Raw genomic sequence first — 16012 nt, 5'->3', positions numbered from 1 at the left:
TATGTGGCAGAGAATTCCACAAATTCACAACTCTCTGGGTGAAAAAGTTCTTTCTCATCTCAGTTTTAAATGGCCTCCCCATTATTCTTAGACTGTGGCCCCTGGTTCTGGACTTCCCCCAACATTGGGAACATTCATCCTGCATCTAGCTTGTCCCGTCCTTTTATAATTTATAATTTTATACATTTCTATAAGATCCCCTCTCATCCTTCTAAACTCCAGTGAATACAACCCCAGTCTTTCCTCATATGACAGTCCCGCAATGCCGGGGATTAATCTCGTGAACCTACGCTGTACTGCCTCAATAGTAAGGATGTCCTTCCTCAAATTTGGAGACCAAAACTGCACACAATACTCCAGATATGGTCTCACCAGGGCCCTGTACAACTGCAGAAGGACCTCTTTACTCCTACACTCAAACCCTCTCGTTATGAAGGCCAACATGCCATTAGCTTTCTTCACTACCTGCTGTACCTGCACGTTTACTTTCAGTGACTGGTGTACAAGGACACCCGGGTCTCGTTGCACTTCCCTTTTCCTAATCTGACACCATTGAGAAAATAATCTGCCTCCTTGTTCTTGCCGCCACAGTGGATAACCTCACATTTATCTACATTATACTGCATCTGCCATGCATCTGCCCCACTCACTTTTAACCTGTCCAAGTCACCCTGCAACCTCCTAGCCTCCTCTTCACAGTTCACACTGCCACCCAGCTTTGTGTCATCTGCAAATTTGCTGGTGTTACTTTTAAACTTCATAATTGATGAACATCCCCAGTTATTGTTTCGATAAGGTCACAGAAGGATTCAGTTGTATGAAACTGCAAAAGTAACTGAGTAAAAGCTCCAAGATTCAATCCTGGCTGGAGCAATTTCACAAATTGCAGTCCCTTAAACTAAAATGGACACGACCCATAATGCCCGGCAACTGCTAAAGGATAACAGAATGCGAACATCTCCCTGCACATTTTCTCTCCTGTTGGCTTCATACCAAAGATTCTTCATGCAGTAATTACAGATGAAAAAAAGACACCTCCACTCACCATTCCCTGCCCAACTGCTCTCTCATAGCACTGACGAGATGAAGATCAAACTAGAATCGTGCTCATCAATCTGAGCTGAAGTGCTATATTTGCATTATTTCCATGACAACAGGTATTTCACCTTTTAGCATTATTTTCCCACAGCTCTCCAAATACATATGCAAAGAGTGCTATAATATAATGCATTGAATTATTGCAATGTCCCAGTGGTATATTAATTAGCACATCCATCATCTTTTCATGCCTTATCTTCCTTATTCCCTGTCAATATTGTGCATTTACTTCAATTTCTACAAGGTGAATGGTTATCAACAGCACAAAGGAACATGAGCATATTCTGTAGTGCAGCACTCGCTGCTGTCTCCATGTGCTGTTCCCAAATACAGAGTCATAGCTTTTTGCCACATGGCTTCCTTTCATTTTGGAAAAAGGTACCTTCATAAAAGTACCTCGCATCAGCTGTAAGTACTTATTACTGTAGAACAAGGCACAGCCAGTTGATGATTCAGATGGCAATAGTTTCACACAATCACAACATAAGTTCAATTCCCTGAACAGAGTCAGTAGTTACAGATGCTCTCTCCCAGTTCCAGCAGCCATGTTTCAATTTTGACCTTGACGCTATCTATGTGGTGTCTGCATGTTTTCTCTATGACTCCTGGGTGCTCCAGCTTCCTCCCACATTCCAAAGGTTGGGACTGTAGGTTGATTAGCCATTATATTACCTCAAGTCTAATGAAGTGTTCAAGAAAAAACAAAGGGAAATTAGTGGATAAAAAATTAATTGCAAAGTCACAGGAAAATAAGAGGAAGCATGTAACTTATGGGATTGCTCTTTTGGGAGCTGGCACGAGACTGATGGGCCAAATAGACTCCTTTCATGGTTCAGTAATAAATAAGCTCTATTCGCTTTGTATGTACCTGTCCTCAATCACAATTGCACATTACAACATCTACCCATTGAATATGGTGCCCTCGTTTACAACAATTCCATTCCTAAACCAAATGCTAGCTGGAATTAATTCTGAAATGCGTCTCTTTTCTATTTCGATTATCCACATGCCACCTTATCACAGAGCAGTCACCTGACCACAACACGCTTTGTTTAAAGTGACATAAATTGCGAGTTAATGCCTCTATCACCCTCATATCGGAAGATGGTGTGGTATAGCTGAAGTGAAGGGCTGTCTTTTTTTCAGAAAAGTCATTTTCCAGTGAAGAAAGTCCCCATTGCACTACAAGTCTGTCAGTTGCAAGGTGCCAACTCTAAACAATCATCTTGTGGGGCCATTAAATAAGTGAACCTTATTTATTCTCCAACAAAAAACAACTGTTTAAGGTGCTGAAAAATCTGATGACCATTGATGGCACAAGCTATAGAAGCCAAATATTAAAACTTGTTGGTGCTATTGAAAAGTAGATAGCAATCTCATTGCAACTAAAGACAATAATTTTCAAATTTGTAGTTTATAACATTATCCACACCAGTATTGAGATATTTAAAAACATTATCAACCTACTTTTGTTCTGCATATGCTGCAACTCATTGGGTCTCTTAACAAATAACATCATCATGTAGATATGGTAGAAGGCGACATCTAAACAGAAGAGCTTGAACAGATACATATTTATCCTTTCAATATGATCTTAAAACGTCACTGTTTTATTGTGCCTTAATGCAAGCAAAAAGTGTCATGCTCACTTTGTAACAAATAAAACATAATATGCATACTGATTGTCCTACTCTTTTTTTCTATAGCATAAATATAATGGCAATCGCTCCCTGGTGGCAGTCAGCAAATAAACGGGAAGGATAGAAATCAACATCGCCACGCTCTTCAAAATACCATTAAAATGTATACATTGCAGAATTATTATTCCAGCTAAATCATTGTTCGAAAGGCCCAATATAGTGTGTTACACCGTCTCACATCGATCATTGTTCATTCAAAGCATTTAACAGGGCGATTCAGTTTCTGTCCGAGTGTCTATGTGCATGTATGCATTCCTTCTCCGTTCTACTGATATTTATTGTAACTTCCAATCTGAGGCAGGGTCCATGTCTACAGTATTATTTCTATCTGGGTGTTTCAAGCTAGATGCTATGCATTGTCAGAATCCACGGTACTTTGCTCTTCATGGTACATATTTATCATGCACAGTAGGTCACATCACACACCACAGGACAGTGGCGAAAATCAGATTAGCCTTTCAGTGATGCTGAATGAATCATTACCAATGAATGGGCGATATAAAGGAGCCGATCGTGGGACAGCTTCAATGCTTGAAATAACTGTATTTTACAACTTAGGGAAATTAGCTTTAAGGTAGAGACACCACGCGATATTGTTTAGTTCCACTGAACGTTGTTCTGCAATGTGTGTGTACGCCACCCCTGGGTCGGAATTGGATGCGAACAAACGTCATTTCTAAATCCAGCTTTACATTTTTTTTAAATGCACAGGTATTTTACAGATCTACAAGCAAGACAAGTCATTATATTTCGAATCCAGTGGACTTTAAGCGCCCATACCGGTTGAAAAGCGCGTAGAGGTTAAACAGAAATAATAACTGCATGTTTTTTTTAAACTCACATTTGATTTCAAATGATTCCAACGCTCCCAACCACAGAACGGATGATAATTGTTACAGTAAGAAAAAGACACGGATGCGAAGGTATCAACAAGTCCATTCTAACGCTCGGAAAGTTTCACTTAAAACTAGTTATAAGAGACACCATTCTCGAGTGAGATCGTCACTCGGATTGCAACCAGGTGGTTCTACTCGTTTAGTGAGAATGTAAAATGGAAAGGTTTAGTTGAATTGTTGGATTAATTGAATTTTTAAACTTGCATGTTGGATCATAAATCAGCGAGAAATCCACTGGTAACGCTTAATAGAAGCTTACATTCCCACCTCTATCGGTTTTCCTAGACGATCGCTGGTCAATTACACGTCAATTTCTTCACTTCCAAACCAATTGACCAGTTCAGAATCAGGGCCACCCATTTATTGACATAACCACCGCAATTCAAGCCAGTAGATAAAGATCCCTTTGTTAATATGTGGGGTTTTTAAAACCGCAACAGGTAATTTTAAGAACAGGTCGCGACATTTCGAGCTTAAACGTCGATCTAGGAGACCCCTCTCGTTGCCTTTGATGGTAAGAGAGGTACCGAGGAGTTTGCGGCCGTTACGTTCACTTACCGGGAGAATCCGCATCGATGCTGTCCTTAGAGTTCTTGATGCAATGCTCCAAGTAGACGCCGTCTTTCAAGCAACTGTCTCCTTTTTTATTCAAGCCCAGCATTTCAGTGGACTGACCCATGCTCTCAGCCCTGGAGCAGTGGCAAGGGGTTTGCATGATCCCGCAGGGTCTGGTGCTGGTACTGATGGCCAGACAGGTCTCCAACCACTTACACAGCATCTGGCAAGCCCCTTTGCTGGGATTTCTGTTGCCTACCACCAAGTATTCGGCCGAAAACTCTTTGTCCTTGTCTCTGCCGCCTCTGCTCTTTGCCCGGCCACCGACTCCCGTAGAAATCTGCTTCATCTGCAAGTACTGTTTGCTGGACTGCAAGAAGGCATAACGGACCGTGGAGTCGCAGAGCCTCAGCACTTCGTCGAAGCTTTCCATCCCCAAGTAGGTGCGGGTGCTGGTCAGAAATGAATCGTACTGGTAGGTGCGTATTTGGTGTCTCTCGCAGATATTGCTGGTCTTGGCTACCTTCATGTAGAGCGTGTATCTCCTCGGGTCGGGGTTTTGGATAATCCAGGAACAGGCTGAGTTGTTGGAAGGAAAGACCATTGAAGAGGAGAAGTAGCCGAATAGTTTCCCCTGGACCAGCGTGGTACAAGGGGCTTGTCCAGCGTCAAACCCGCTGACGGTCCACAGCGCGGCGGCTAAAATCACAATCACCGCGGAATCAATGATCCTCATCCTAAATCGGTTATCCCAAGAAACGCCAAAGAAATAGCAGCAGGAGCCCAGACTATGGACATAACAGGACCGACTTTTACAGAAAGACACCGGCAGATGATTTCATTGCAATCTTTGTAGTTCTGTCTTAGGTCTCCCCCTTGTGGTACATTCCTTGAAGTCGTATCTTTTCTTTTTAATAATAACCTCCAGTCCCGAAAAGAGTAAAACTGTTACTCCTCCCCAACGCTGTGCGAGGCCGCAGTTTATTCAGTGTGTTCGCCAACTATTTTACAAGTAACGCATAAACATTGTGCGCTTCAGACAGACAGAGAATTGAATCTGAAATGATAAAACAAAAACAGGTATCACTTTCTTTTAACATTCTGGTTGAAACGAAAGCCTGTAACCTCATTTCCAGGCATTATTGGTATGGCTTGTTTACAGACTTTCAGTTCTATTTCTCGCAATTCGGATGAAAAATGCTGCTAACAGAGTGTTTACATCAGTTTAAGCCGACTCGCCTAACCCCCACCACTTCAAAACACGCCTCCTTCAATGAATGTATTCTTCTGCAGATTAATCTGCATCACTGGTCCTAGCCATGTTCCACCGCGTTTCAAACACGTCTTCACATATTCCCAAACATTTTGACAATTAATGCTAATTAAGGCGCTGTTATTTTCTGCTAATTATCGAATAAACAAACCCAAAACTAAATACCCATTTAGTGAATTACACATTACAGTTAAAATATGTGAAAAGGGCATTTAGTGTCCCACTCAAAACATTCCAATAAATAAGAGTATTTTCCCGTGTTATTCAAATATAACAACTTAACCAATCAAGTCCACCAGTTGTTCTAATTAATTGTCACAACTAACCGATTTAGCAAATTGCATTTTTAAAGATCAGATTACAATAATTTTCCGAATATATTGAAATAAATGTTTCCCACTGTAAATTATTTTGGATAGAATTCATGATTTTAAACAAAGTGGTCTATGTTGTAATGTGCCGAGCTACAACAATACACCATCAGCAGTCATGGACTCAGCCTTCATCTCCGTCTTGCATTCTGACTGAGCACGTTAATCTGTTTACACTTAAAAAAAACTGGAAATGTCAAGTAATTAATTGTTTTGCCATTGGCGAATTTCCAACTTGCCTCAAGGATAGATGCAGGTCGTCATACCAAATAGTTCATTGAGGGGTTGCCCCCATTTTAAGGAACGTTTAATAAGAAATAATCTGACAATAATAATATCGACTAACAACACTCGCTCTTACAATTACTTCCACGTTTCATTTCTTCCACACAAAACAAAATCGTCTTTTTTTTTAACCGAGACTGATTTTGTATTAAATGCATTGACTTTGTTTGCTAGTCCATCGCAGTACGTTCCTTCAATACCTGCTGGGTTGTGACATTGCCAGAAACCTGTGGTCTCCTTAGCTTTCCCTGCATGTGGCTGTTTCTTCCTTCTCCTGATCTAAGCATTAAGGTAGCTATTAACCCATGAACGGCAATGTTACTAACCTTCTTCCCTCCACCTTCTTGCAATAAACGCCTCGGTTACAAAGGCGACACGGGCGAGAGGGGATAAAACGTTGTGACAAGTACCTGCGTGAGAGAGAGTGGTCTACCGTTTGTTTGGTTATCCATTTTAACCTATACATCGACAGCACATTATTCTTGTCGCTGGCGGGCTCATATCAAGATGCGCTTCTCTCTATCCCCCCTCTGGGAACCGCACGCTACGACTCCAGCAGGCGTTCAGCGTGCAACTGATTACATTTCATCTCCCGTAATCCCTGTGCATGCCTGTGCAATGTTCAAACAGATTTCCGTTCCACTGCGCTCTGTAAACGGGCGTGGGGCGTGTGGGTGGCGGAGGTTACCAGACACCGGGCGGGCATCGCTGTATGTGGTGGAGGATTTGGAGCTTTTGGTGGATTGACGGTTGTTCAAAACTGAACAACGCAAAACACAAGGGTGTGAAACATGGAATGTATACAGTGTAGAGCGAAGTGTGGAAACAGATCGCACACTGACTCATAATGCATCAACATATTGTTAAAAGTTACTGTGTTATAACAAAGCCATCTGTCCGAACTGCGAGCGAGGAGGCAGTGTGAGTGGGCAGGGTTGGCGCTGTAGTGGCATGGTGGGCTGCCGAGTGGTTTCCTGAGAACCTGTTCTTCCGTTTTTGATTGTATTTTGATTGGTATGCAGTACAGTGCGTTTATTCGCGATAGCAACCATTATGTATTTTGTTGTGGCTGATTAAAGCCAATACCACGCAGATGCTGGTGGTGAATAAGCAGAACATCGTGATGATTAGACCAGTTGCAGAGTCCGGATCGTCACCCTGCCTACACTAAGTGATAAAATGTGTGGGAAGGAACCGCAGATGCTGGTTTAAACCGAAGATCAACACAAAAAGCTGGAGTGATTCAGCGGCTCGGGTAGTAAGTTACTCCAGCTTTTTGTGTCTACCTGCACCTGGTGATAGCTGTTTGCAGGAGAATCGTGTGTTGGCTGCGGAGATCCAGCGTCGGTTGGGGGAAGACCCGATCGCCAGGCGCTCGCTCGCTTTAATTTATTCCATTGCTGTGCGAACTCCTTCCCAATCGAGGACAGACAGTCAACCCTGAGCAATGCACTGGTCCGAATGTGCACAACGCCCATGCCATTCGCCCCCGGTATCCTTTGGATACCCAAGTTATATCGATCGTTCCCATTCAATTGGCATCCAATGTAAGGCGAAGGAGTTAACAGAAACGAGGTGACTCAAACTCGGTGAAGGATTTTTTTTTTCGGCGTCACGTTCCGCCTTGGTGACTGCTAATTACTGTGTAATTATCTCCAATTATTTTATTCCAGTACAGACCAACGTTAAATCGTTGGTCCTATCTATTATCAAGGAACGACTGTGTTGTTTGAGGTAGTTGGGGATCCCTCGCGTCTGCTGCATCACAACTAATGTCTAACAGGTTTACACCCACAGTTGCCACAGTCTTCTCCTGGTAGTAAGAATTACAAAATCTGCTTTTTGATCTAATGACATGATAATGCGACAGATTAATTGCCTGTCAATGGGTTAAGGATTATTACAATGGGTGTGTTATAAACGTGTTTTTTAATTTAAAAAGGGGATTCGTTTTCATCTGCTATGTCGCTGGAGTTGGAAGGAGTAAAACAGATCAGATCTTGCTGCCAGCTATATGTGATTAACCCCTGACTCTGCTGAATTCATCATTAATAGGCTGTCGAGCAAATAATGCGAAGTGACACCATGACCAAATAAGATCAGGTAAGGATTAGGAAGGAGGGGAGCAAAATAAAGAATCTTTATTTTAATGATGGGGATCAAATGGGAATTCAATAAGAAAATAAGAATTTCCAGCCGAGATGGGACATTAAAAGAGAACCATTCCCAGTCACACCCGGTCCCGAGTTAATTCAGTCTGGCAAACGAGTTGACTTCAATAAACGGTTCGGCACGCCGAGCTACTGGATAGCCCACATATCTATAGAATCCAGGTCTGCTCTGCGTCCATCCGCTGTTTGAATCCAGCATTCACCACTGAACGCTGCACTCCCCCGCCCCCCTACCCCCCCTACCTATCACCCCCTACCCCCTCCCTCCCCCTACACCCCTCCCTCCCACCACCTACCCCCCCCCCCCCCCCCCCCCCTCCCCCGCTCCTCTCCCTGGTCGCCCATAGTCCGGAGGGGCACGCTGATCCAGCAAAGACTTGCAGAGTCCAGCGAACCGAGGGGCCACACTGGAAGCCAAGGCAGTCATGGCACCCGCTCAAACCGCTCGGGCTCGCAAGGTTGCCGTTCAGGAAATATAATAATAATTTAAACAAAAGAAGTGAATCGCACGTATTTATCTTTGTTCTCCAAAAGCACCATTCGACTATCCTGCAACGATTTTGAGGGAGTCTGCCTACATTCCCGCAGAAGCGGGTACTTTCAAAAGCACGCTTTAAGGTTTGCTGCACCGATTCTACCAGTATACCGTGTCACCTGCAACCAATCCCCATTAAAAGGTGCCTGCTTAAATGGTATACATGTTGTCACATAGCCTCTTCGCCTCCCCTCAGAATAGTCAGTATAAAGTGGATTTACAAAGCCCCTTTTTTGGGGGGAGAAACACACACATATACACACACACATATACACACACACACACACACACATATACCTAACTTGCAGGCATTTCCTTACCTCAAAGTTTTTGAGCAAATATTTACACTCCCGGCGCAGTCACCAGTGAGCTCCGTGTACATAGCGACAAGATGACGACCACCATGGTTTGCGACTGGGATACCCACAGGCACACGTCGGCTGGAGCGAAAGCAAGTTTTTTTTTTGTGGAGAGAGAAGAAAGAGGGTGGATATCTACGAAGCAGTGAGGGGAATTAATTTTTTTTAAAACATCCCTCCGATTAATCCGAAAGATGCAACAGATCAAGTGGCTGGGAGTTTAGATCCAAAGATAAAACGACTCCTCGCTGGTTCCCCCGACTACAGAGATGCTGCCTCTCGGTTCATCCTTGTGGTAAAGTGATGTTGGGAGGGGGGCTGGAGAGGAGGAGGGGGAGGGGGTAGGAGGAGGAGGAGGAATTGGCGGTGAGGTTGCAAAAGATCTGACAAAAGCGTCCTGGTCTCTTTCTGATTTCCCCACCTACTGAAGGCAGAGCGTTGTAGCTAGGAGCGCATTAGTTACGTCAGGCTCCCACCGCTTTCCTAGTCGCGCGTTGGAGGGGGGAAACTACCAAGGAAAAAAAACACACAGCAGAATCGTGTATAGTGCCGATCTAAGGCTCCCAGAACGAATGACAAGCCCCTTGCCATCAGTCACCCGCTGCATTATCCGCGCATCGCGACCCCGGGTTTCTTTTAAACTATCAATCCGCCTATCGTTATCTCTATAAATCTTTGCTCTCTCCCCCAAATGGAAAGGTATGCGAAACCCAGACGAGCAAATATCTGAGAGCGTTTACATTTCAAGACAATAATTGCCATTCACCGGCACGTTTGCAATTTGCATTTAATATTTGGTCGGTCTATCTGTTTCAGACACTTGCCTGATTGGCTTCCATCACTGGACTAAAATTAAGATGCTCTAACTCTCCTTCTGGTTATAGTTTTTTTTTAATGAATGTACAGTCAAAGGAAGATACGCAAAGGCAGCCTTGGTGTCACTGTCATTTAGCTGCACAGTACAGTTTCCTTCAAAGCATCTTTATTAATAAAACAAAGATACGCCGCAGCAGGAATTTCCAAAGTGTCCGCAGTTATCGACTCTGGGAATCCTCCATGTCATCTAATATGGCAACCAGCCGCTTGTGGGCACATCATCCATCCTCCAGGTAACTGTATGAAGCTGATTATTGTGTGTCAAGGAAAAAAAATCTGCCCCCTCCCATCTCCTTTTGCCACCACCCCGCCCCCTCCCACTTCTCCTTTTGCTCCCCGCAACCCCCGCCCCCCCCAAGTCACAGCTATTTCTGCAACTACCACAATTTAAACACCCACTCAGCGGGAGCAGGGAATTTCCACTGAAACTGCCCACCAGTTTACCTGCACCGTTACTCTCGCAGCAAAACAATCCTGGGCGCTCAACTCCATCATCCACTCGTATATGCACCGCCTCTACAAAGGGAAATTATAGTCGCACTGCCTAATCTCAAGTGGAATACGAACAAGTTATTATATTGGTCCGAATATCATTTTGGAATACTATAAGTGCACCAGCGAACGGGTTACCGTCTGCGAGCCAGCAGGCAACAAATATGACTCAAACCAACCTTATTTAATTGAGTTGGATTATTTGGATGACTTGGTTGCTTTACACATCAGAGGTGGTTCCGAATGACGAGTCTCTTCTTAAACACACAACTGATCCTCTGTCTTAGTCTGAAGGTTCTAAATGAAAGCAAGAATACAATAGATAGTTCCATTCAGGTGCTTACAAAATCTCAACGTGGTGTGACTGATGGAGTTGTTCAGCATAGAATCTCGCCCTTTTGGCCCATCATGCCAATGCCGACCTTCATGTCCGTCTATGTTAATCCCACGCCCGCTCTAAGTGTGCATCCTATGCCTTACCTACTTAAATACAGCCCCAATGTCTCTTGAATGAAGCAAATGTATACACCATGTCCTCTGGCAGCGAATTCAAGATACCGGGTATTCTCCGTGTAAAATAGCGTTCTCCTTAAATCCTCTTTATAATTCCTTTCTCAGTGGCATCTTGCTTTTGATACACCTCCAATGGGAAATAGTTCTATCTCCCCTTATCTATGCCTCTTATAATTACATATACCTCTATCAGTTCACCCATTCACTTCAGGGGGATAAAAACCCGTCCAGTCCCTACCCATAACTTAAACCCTACCGTCCGGGCAACACCCTGGTGGATCTTCTCTGCACTCTGTCCAGCCCAACTCCACCCTACAAACTAGAACTGCATGCAATATTCCAAATGAGGTCCAACCAGCGTTTTGTACATTTCCAACATAACGTTTCAACTTCTGTATTCCTTTTTCGACCCGTGAAGGCAAACATGCCACATGTCTTTACCAACCTATTTACCTGTGTTGCCACGTTCAGGAAACTATGGACTTGAACGCCAAAGTCCCTCTGTTCATCAACATTTCTTATATAATACATGTCCCACCTCGATATGACTTTTCCAAAATGCATCACCTATCATTTAATATATAGGAAATAAATGCATTTGCCAGGTTTATATTTCATCTGCCAATACTCCGTCCAACTTTCCATCTGATCTAAATCGTGCTTTATCCCAAGATACCTTCCACGCTATCCACATCACCATCAACTTACGTGTCGTCGCAAATGTACTTGTGAAACTCCCACAGTCGCATCCAAGTCCTTAATGCCCCAAACAACAAGTGGTCCCAGCACCGATCCCTGCGCTGCACCATTGGTCACGGACGTTCAATCACAAAAACATCCTTTTACCACCACCCTTTGCCTCTATCATCGAAAGTAATTGTTTTCATGGACAATTCAGTAGTTCTGCACAAAAAAAAAAAAACATCCTGGAAACTGACAAAAAGTTTCCCAACCAGAAATCTTAACTTGCTTGATCTTAGGTACCTCCAAACCTTGCAGATTAATTTTGAATGTCCAGCCACCAGAGTATTTTGCATTTGTATATTTTACAGAGTCTGCAAATGTCGGAGCCGTTGCAACCAATGCGCATTTAACATTTTTTTAATATCATGACCAGATCCGTTATATTCAAGAAATGGACGGTGAATGGACAGTAAGAGGGTGAATCTTTAATTTTCTTAAAGTGGCAACAACATGGTATAAATTATATCAGTCGAGTCGCGTGCAGTTGAGGAATCACAAAAAAAAATGTCAAGTTTATTATTTAAAGCCTAACCTATCTTTCTCGGGAGTCAATTGAGCAGTTCCAGCCCCCCATTTAGATTCTGCCATTTCACTTACCTCACAGAAGGTTCTCTATCCGTCTTCTACCAAATCGTGCAAAACCACGCCGTTGAAAGACAACGCCAATACTTCTCATGTCCCCTCTCACAAAATCCCATGGGCACGGGTTGCCCTCTCCAATACGATTGGCCTGGTTATCTCGCGCTTCTTCCAAATGCGTTTAAAATCCACACTCTTTCTCATCCAGACTGCTATTCAATAATCACCCCGCCAAGCGCTTGGAGCTTCGAGTACAGACGGGGACTTACTTTTTTAGAAGAATCTGATTATTGACTTATATCCATTACAGTACGTTCAAAAAAAAATGTAGCGAATGCTCCTAACTTTTCCCTGAAGAGTTAGGACGTCTCTTGGATTGTTGGATCAATACATTCTCCAGAAGTTATTACCGACGAAGAGCCTGAAATTGAAATCCTTCTGTAGCTCGCTGCTGAAAGGAGTCTCGAAAAAGTTGCTTCAATATTGTGTTGTTTTCACCCTTGAAATGAAACCATTTCTGCCGTCTCGTGTTCCTGTTCACTCTCTTGGAAATTAATTCCTCGCCTCTGTTTTGTCCCATCTCTTTGGGTGGCTGGCATTTAACCTTGTAAGAGAACGCAATTGAATCTTTCTAGTTTGTGATTCATTTACTCCGCGCGGAACAAGGCACAAAATTCAAAGGAAGGAATTAATTTTTTTTAAAACGTGCCAAAATATTTATCTTCAGTTCCTCCCAGGGTTTCTGCTCGAGGTGGAAATAGGCCAGTTATATCACAATTGATACAATGAAACGCTGCTCTCTTGGTTCTTTGAACGTAGAGACTTAAAGCATAATAACACAGCTATTAACCGCTGGCTGTTCTAATCATTATTATACATTTCCGCAGATCATCAATCCACCAAACATACAATTTCGGAAATGTTCCCCAACTATTCCTTTGTAGTTAATCCTAACTTCTTCCTAGAAGGTGTAAATATGGTTTCAATTGTTTCATTGTCACGTGTTACCAGGTGCAGTGAAATACTTTTTTTTGCACATAGATCAGCAAAACTATCCCTGTACATAACCACAATCACCCCGGTGAGTGGAGTATGCACAGAATAGCCCACTGAGTACATATGCAAGAGGCACAATTTTGATGCCATTTTACAGTCCCAACTGCAGCCGGTAACAGAGGCCCATCACAGCCGATGCCTCCATTTTGGTCATCCCGTGATCTGATGCCCCTCTCCATGCCTGGCGTTCTGCAGCCCACGTTCCCCCTTTGGCTCAAATTAGCATGTTCCAGTAATAACAAATGTATTTCCCCATTTGGTTTCTATTCTTCCCCTTGACCCTTTTTCTGTGTGTCCTCTCCCGTTCCTTAATACCTTCCAATGCGATTTTGGGTTCTCACTCTACATTTGTGCAGAATCTTTTACTACAGTCTCTCTCAGTCAGCTATCTAACCATCTCTCATCCCTCGTTGGCTGAGCCTTTTCTAATACTGGCACTGAACATAAATATAAATATAAATATAAGTACGAAGTGCTGAAAATATTCAGCTGACTAGTCAAATTATGCAGAGAGAGCAACAATCTAACTATTTTGGCTCACTAAACATTTGTACGACTGCCCATTGAAAATTTCCCCACGATTGGCGTATCGACTGCTTCCTTTACTCTGAGTATTTAACTTTTATTGATTGAAAGATATAGCATGGAAACAGACCCTTCAGCCCACTGGGTCCACGTCAACCGTTCACACAAGTTCAGTTATTCCATTTTCACATCCACTCCCTACACACAAGGGGCAATTTCTAGAGGCCAATTAATCTACAGACCCGTACGTCATTGGGATGTGGGAGGAAACCAGAGCACCCGGAGGAAATCCATGCAGTCAAAGGGAGAAAGTGCAAACTGCACATACACCGCACCCGAGGTCAGGATCAAACCCACCATATCTCAGGCAATGTGAGGCAGCAGCTCTACCAGCTGTGCCACCTTTTATGATATTTATTCATTCATTGTTAATGTTTAAAGATATCCACTTGAACTGTAACCCATCTTTACTCCCTGAAGCCATGTTGAATGACATAGCTTGTTGTTAAAAACACAATTATTGATGAATATTGGAAGTACTAAAAACACAAGTTAGAAGCTCTTAACCAATGGCAAAAAAACAAAATTAACTAATACCTGCCTTGCAACAATTCACATTCTTTGAAATTGATGTAGAAATGATTTCTGCAACCAATACAACCTGGTGCAGGTCCTTTGAATGAACATCTCATGGTAAATGTTGGAGACTAACCGCATCTTCAAACTCTCACAAAACCTCTTAAGGAGTCCATGAGGAAGAAGACTTCTGTGAAAAACTCTGCAACCAGCCAAATATAATTTTGAAACCTGTTCACTTAGAGATCCAAAGTTGCTACTAGTTATGTGGGAAATATTGGCAGTTGTCATAGAACTGCTGACATTTTCTTAAAACATCCACACAATTAAATTCCAGAGTGATATTTCACAGGGGAGTTATCCCTGGCGTCCTGACAATATTTATTCCTCAATCAACATCATTTAAAAATAAATGATCTTATCATTATCACATTGCTGTTTGTGGGAGCATGCTGTGTGCAAAATGACTACTGGGTTTCCTACATTGTGACAGTGATGACATTAGGTTGTAAAAAGCTTGGTTTGTCTAGAGAGTGACATGAAAGGTGCCATATAGAGGAAAAACGGGTTAAAAATCAAGCCTTATGACCAGCCATTATTTATTTGTTGTCTTTTTTCATCTTCCAAAGTTTTGCACATTTGTTTTTCTCTTTATCATTTGTCTCGTGTCAGGTAACTAATTAATGCAGGATCAGAGGCTTTTGCTCTTGTGAATTTCTTTTTAAAATATTGATGCATAAGACTCCCTACTAAACTTGTTATAAAAATGTTAACAAACTTGATCTAAAAATGGCAACATAACATCCTTTCTTGCTAGAAAGTAGCAGTGTGATACACCTCACTGGAGGTTTGGCTACACCACTGGCCTCATACTGTTTGGGGTAGCTGAAAGGAAATTAGGTTTCTCCAAAAAAAAACTAAGCTCAGCTGGATTTCATGCTTATAAATTTTCTGCAGTGTCTTATTAATGTTCTGAAAGACTGGATCTTGTCATCTGCAGTCTTAAATATCAGTAATATACCATTGAGACGCACTCTGCTTTGCACATCTATAATAAAGCATTGCTTTCCTCTTCAGCAGATTATGACTCCTTGGTAGGCAATGCAGCAGAGGACTTGCCAGTTGCAATGTTCACAGCACACATCTTGGCTCCAGGCTTTCAATGCCTCATTAGAAGTGAAAACAAAAAAACAAGCTGGAAACTCTCAGCAGTCAGGCAGAATCAGTGGAGAGACAAACAAAGAGAGTTAATATTTAAGGACTGAACTGAGACATTAACTACATTTATCTGTCCATAAGGTACTCCCTGACCTAAGTTTTACTTTATCTCTTAATATCCAGCATCTGCCATATTTTGCATTTGAATGACTCCATTATTAAATCATCATTAAAATCAAGACTGCACGCC

General features: G+C 42.6%; 1 protein-coding gene across 12 annotated transcripts in view; it reads right to left on the bottom strand.

Moving 5' to 3' along the window:
• The window catches only part of adgrb1a (adhesion G protein-coupled receptor B1a), a 449476-nt gene extending 438568 nt beyond the window's left edge, over positions 1-10908 (bottom strand). For 3 of the 12 annotated variants that reach the window (XM_078397556.1, XM_078397559.1, XM_078397558.1), the window contains exons 1-2: positions 9205-9800; positions 4253-5306 (exon numbers count right to left, since the gene is read on the bottom strand). In XM_078397556.1, the coding sequence (XP_078253682.1) occupies positions 4253-4985 (733 nt within the window). In that variant the 5' untranslated portion in view covers positions 4986-5306; positions 9205-9800. Of the gene's footprint in view, positions 1-4252; positions 5307-6504; positions 6797-9204; positions 9804-10790 lie in introns of those variants that run through there. The other 9 variants (XM_078397555.1, XM_078397557.1, XM_078397550.1 and 6 more) reach the window with 7 other exon arrangements.
• Positions 10909-16012: the final 5104 nt, after the last annotated feature.

The sequence above is a fragment of the Rhinoraja longicauda genome, chromosome 4 (assembly GCF_053455715.1).
Source record: "Rhinoraja longicauda isolate Sanriku21f chromosome 4, sRhiLon1.1, whole genome shotgun sequence".
Classification (NCBI taxonomy): Eukaryota; Metazoa; Chordata; class Chondrichthyes; order Rajiformes; family Arhynchobatidae; genus Rhinoraja; species Rhinoraja longicauda.
This window is presented reverse-complemented; position numbering and strand designations above follow the sequence as displayed.